This window comes from Argiope bruennichi, chromosome 10, assembly GCF_947563725.1.
Source record: "Argiope bruennichi chromosome 10, qqArgBrue1.1, whole genome shotgun sequence".
In the NCBI taxonomy this organism is placed as follows: Eukaryota; Metazoa; Arthropoda; class Arachnida; order Araneae; family Araneidae; genus Argiope; species Argiope bruennichi.
Genome location: NC_079160.1, coordinates 120,021,628 through 120,026,731, shown reverse-complemented (window position 1 = coordinate 120,026,731; position 5,104 = coordinate 120,021,628). Strand labels below are relative to the sequence as shown.

Sequence of the window (5,104 nt, the reverse complement as noted above, 5' to 3'; positions counted from 1 at the left end):
GCAGATACTCCCCCTATGAACACAAAATATGTTCTAACAAGTGCCAACTTTGAAAAACAATTGAAAGGTTTTTCAACAGAGTGAAATAATTTCGAAAGTTTTTTAGAATTGCGTAAGCTTTTAAAAAATCATATAAAGAATAAAAAATATAATTGTATTGGTTCATTAAGTTCATATTATATAAAAATAAACACTAAACGTGTTTTCCAAAATGAAAGAATAGATAATTAGGTCAACCAATGGATTTGCTAACTGTAACTGTTTGATGGACTTGATTGTAATTGTTTGTTTTTAATTTTCGGTTTATCGTGCTTGTATCTGTCTACTTCGCATATTTAAGAATTCATTAAGAAATAATGACGAAATCAATTATTTGATTGAATATGATGAATTTAAGGGTTTCAAAAATAATAATTATTTTAATTAGTTTAACATTGCTGTTTATTTATGCAGTTAATGCAGATGAAGTAAGTCTTGCTACTTGATCAGGCAATATCAATTCTTTAACATATGCTCGCAATTATGACATGCTAAATTTTTCATTAGCCTAATATAAAATTAAATTATTGTTATACAATGGTTATAAAACTTTATCTTAAATATTTTATGGTATTGATTGGTTATTTCTCATTACTTGGCTTAATATGTGCTTGACATGTGATTATTTACGCGTTGTCACTGAGTGTAATTTACATTAGATGTACACTTATTCTAATCCTAATAATTCGTTAGTGGAGATACGTTTGTACAAAAATACATTACTGTTTCATGGCTTTATGGTGTAATTTTTATATTCTGAATTAAAAATATTTTTGAGAAACTTGAATGTTTAGTTGCAAAATAAAAAGCAATGTCTTATTAATTTTATATGCAGTTTTCCTTTAATATAGCTACATTTGTGCTCCTTACTATCAAAGTTTATTTTATAGATGACGAGTACATAATTTAATAAATAATTGTAACTCTTAGAAAGATCGTCCGTGGATTTCTCTCTCCATTAACCAATAATTGTCAGCATTCGTAAATGTTATAAAAAAGCAGACTTTGCTTTGAAGTGATTTTTAAATAAGATTTTTGTTAAGCGTTTATTGAAACTTAAATTTTTCTCTGGGCTGTATTGTTAGTTTTACTATTCAAGCATAATAAAAATAAGAGTATTATTAATTGTTAAAAGGTGGATTAGTACTAACCACACTAATCTAAATGAATGTCTGTAACGGATATTGTCCAGGTTAGCATATTTTGAGATAGCTGTTTTTAAAATATGAAAACAAAGCTTAGATATTATGAAATTCACTTTCTTCTATTGTTAGAACGCTTACTTCTTGAAATCAGAAATTAATATTATTTAAATATCCTTTATCCTTCCTGAATGCATGATTATTTGTGTTTTTTAAAACAATATATTTAATTTAATATTAGTGTGTTTTTGCATCAGCCCATAAAATATTTAGTCTTGTATCGTATTATGATTGATTATAAAATACATTTGAATTTCTTACTTCACAAAGGTTTTTTATATCATATTTTTTAGCTGCAATCAAGTTCCTTTTCCTTATATTTGCATTTATTAAATGTCTTCGCCTCCTTTACAAAAAGAATATATTCTAGACCTTTGAAAAAAAAAATATCTGAGCAGTATGCATTGTATTCATTGATTTTCTTTCTTAATATCCTACAATCACTATTACAACAAAAGTAAAAGATATATATATTTTTTCATTTTATTAATCTTATTAAGTGGTGAATGACATAAAAGAGATATTATTTTGTCACAGTAAATTGCTTTTTATTTGTTTTGAAATTTTAGATATAAGTTTTTTTTTAAAAAGTAGAAATGTTTTAAATTTAATCCAAAAAAATGCTAGTTGTTGTTGTTTGTTAATTAGTGCTTAGTCTGTATTCTTCATTTCAGTTTAAAAATATATTAGTAATATGATATAGAAGTATAATTTGGAGACAAAAGCTCAATACGAAACTTTATGATGTTTTTAGTATTAAAAGAAGATCCCTGCCTTGGATTTCTGACTTTTTACAGCTCAGATCGATTAGAGTAAAATACAAAAACACTGTCTGACCTTTTTAGACTGAGTCATGGTTTACCTCAGGGGTCAGTATTGAGTCTGTTATTGTTTTCTCTATATATTGCTGGTATTGAAGGGGTAATTGGTAACTACTGTAACGTGGGACTTTTTGCCGATGACATCATCTTGTGGCATTCTGCCTCTGACATAGGAAGAATTGAATCTAACCTCAAGGTAACCTCTGAGGTATGTGCTTTTGCTGAAACTCATAAATTGACTTTCAATTCCTCAAAGTCTTTGATTACTTTCTTTACTACCAACAGACGACTTTATAACTATCAGCCAAGTGTCTTTATGAATGGCTGTCAATTAAATTATGCAAAAAATGCCAAATATTTGGGCTACGTTCTTGATCAAGAGATATTGAGCAACTGACATATAGAAGCTCTTGTAAATAAATGTAGGAAAAGACTCAACATACTTAAATATATTTCTGGACGAGACTGGGGTTCAGACACTAATACACTGAGAACCACCTACATCTCTCTGATCAGACCAATTCTAGAGTATGGTTTCCCAGTTTACTTTTGTGCTTTAAAAGCTAACTTAGGCAAACTTGAAAGAGTGCATTTAAATGCTTCAAGAATAATTACTGGCCTTCGTAATAGTTGCCCTAATAATATTGTACTGTACGAGAGTGATCTACCACCTCTTTCTCTGAGAAGAAGTTACTGTCTTTCAAAATATTACAACAAGCTCTTTAGCTACAATGATCAGCACAGAACTGCTTTTCATTTATGACATAATAATAAGCGTTTAAAGAAACACAACCCTTTTTCCTTTGCAAAAGAGATGGGTCTACCTTCTGCAGATGTGGAACTAAATTCCTTAATGCCTTATAGGAATTTTAAGTTAGACATTGATCAAATTCATTTCCATATTGATCTTTTGGCCAAGATTAGCAAAAATTCAGAATTACCTGAATTTACTAGACAAATGTCTCTCGAAACAATTCATAGCATTCTATCTTCGGCTCTGAAAATGTACACTGATGGCAGTAAAGGAGATGGTGGCGTTTCTGGTAGTGGCATGCACATTGAGACTCCTGAAGGAACTACTGATATTTTGTTTAGTAATTCTATCAACTGTTCTGTATGCGGGTTCGAACTTATTGCAATCTATAAGGAACTTCAATATATGAACACGTCCTCTGAAATTGTCTTCGGAGACATTTGGATTTTAACGTACAGTCGTGCCTCTATACAGCACCTTTCTCATTGAACAAAAGTGTGGGACAAGATTAGCATGGATATCTTAAACCTTATTGCCAGACTCTCCACTGAACACTCTATACACTTTCAATAAATCCCCTCACATGTTGGTTTAAATGGTAATGAGATTGCCGATAACTTAGCTAAGATTGCCTCAGCTGACATATTTCATGGTGATGCTACACTAACTTATTCTGAAATCTCCTCTATCAAAAAGATGCAGTCGAGTGCACTTTGGAGAGTCCCACCTGCTCACTCTTGGTATTTTGGTTAGAGTCCTGGTTGTTGTCACCGCCTGAATATCTCTAGAAAATAGCAAACGGCTCTATCTCTCATTTTTCGAGTGGACACACCAAATCCATCACCTTCCAACACGGATGGAGGATCTTTGCTGAATGTCCTTGATGCAAGGCAGATCAAGCCTCCCTCAATCACATTCTTAAATGTTTAAATTTAACGATTTTTGAAATTTTAAAGGATTTGCTATTGTTTTTGGATTTCTTAGAGATTTCTTTCTTTCTTGTTTTTGGATTTCTTTGGTTTCATGGAGGTAGTATAGCGCAGCTATAACACCTGGGATTAGAAACAACAACAGAATTATAATTTATATATGTCATATTTTAAAGTATAAAAAATGTTAATATATCACCATGGAATTAAATATTTTGTTGCATTAAAAAAACAACAACTGATGCTTAACATTTACTTTAGCTATTTTTTTTAACCTTAGGAAACATAGAAAATTGTCTGAATGAGTTTTGCAAATAATGGCTGAACATAGAAAATCATCCTTTGTGTATTCAAGCATCTTAGTTTTTGGGAAATTAAGGTGTTGGACAGTTGCCAATTCAAGAGTTAACTTTTGCTTTAACTATAAATATATACTTTTTTTATTTTTGAATAAATTATTTTATATAGTTTCTATAAATAAGGAATATATTCTGGCTGTTCTTTTTCTACAAATTCTTTATCATAATCATTATAATTTGCATCTTGTAATATCCTGTATCAAGTTTGTATTGCCTGTGTCTGGGCCGGCCATCTGTGGGTTGTGGCAGATACTATGCACTGGGGTCTCGTGTTTGAGGGACCCCCAACATGATTAAGAACTAAAATTATGTTCTGGATGGTAATAATAGAATGGACAGAAGAGAGGAAGAAATTTAACTGAAACAATTGATGGGTTTTGAAATATATGGAGTTTACAGATATATTATAGTTTTGTGCAAGTGTGCAATGTATCATAAACATAAGTATGGTCATTTTCCTCATCTACTAGGTTAGATTGTATATATTAATTTGATAATTCATTCATTCATGCGACAACGGTAGCAACATGAAAGGGGAATATAAAGGTGTCCAATTTAGAATAATTGCTTTAAACCCTCAAGTAATTTATGTGCCTTGCTCTTTTGTGACACTCTTTTAATTTATTTATTTGTGATGCTGCTTCCATCAATATATATTGTTTTTAGGATATTGCTATGTTTATATTGTTTATTTTCTACACCTATGAAAAGATGGGAAATTTAACAAAAGCATTTCAACATTACTCTTAAATTATTATGCTAAACTCGTTCGAAAGCGTAAACAGATATGGTTAAAGCAAAGCAGTGTAAACACAGTTTGAACAAATTTTTATTGTCCTACAACAATTTACTGATGCAAATAACAATAATACAACAGTATCTAAAGCATAAAATCTATTGGATTCAATACAAGAAATGACATATGTTTTTTGTTTAATAGTAAAGTTTACAATATTGCCCAAAATTAAAACTATCAATAAACTATTTCAAGTAAAAACAA

The 5,104-nt window shown here is 30.2% G+C and overlaps 1 protein-coding gene across 1 annotated transcript in view; it reads left to right on the top strand.

Annotated features, from left to right (window-relative positions):
* Positions 1-289: 289 nt before the first annotated feature.
* Positions 290-5,104, top strand: part of LOC129988043 (serine/threonine-protein kinase/endoribonuclease IRE1-like) — a 39,831-nt gene continuing 35,016 nt past the window's right edge. Inside the window, exon 1 of the mRNA XM_056096136.1 lies at positions 290-467. Within this exon, the coding sequence (XP_055952111.1) occupies positions 384-467 (84 nt within the window). The 5' untranslated portion in view covers positions 290-383. The remainder of the gene's footprint in view (positions 468-5,104) is intronic.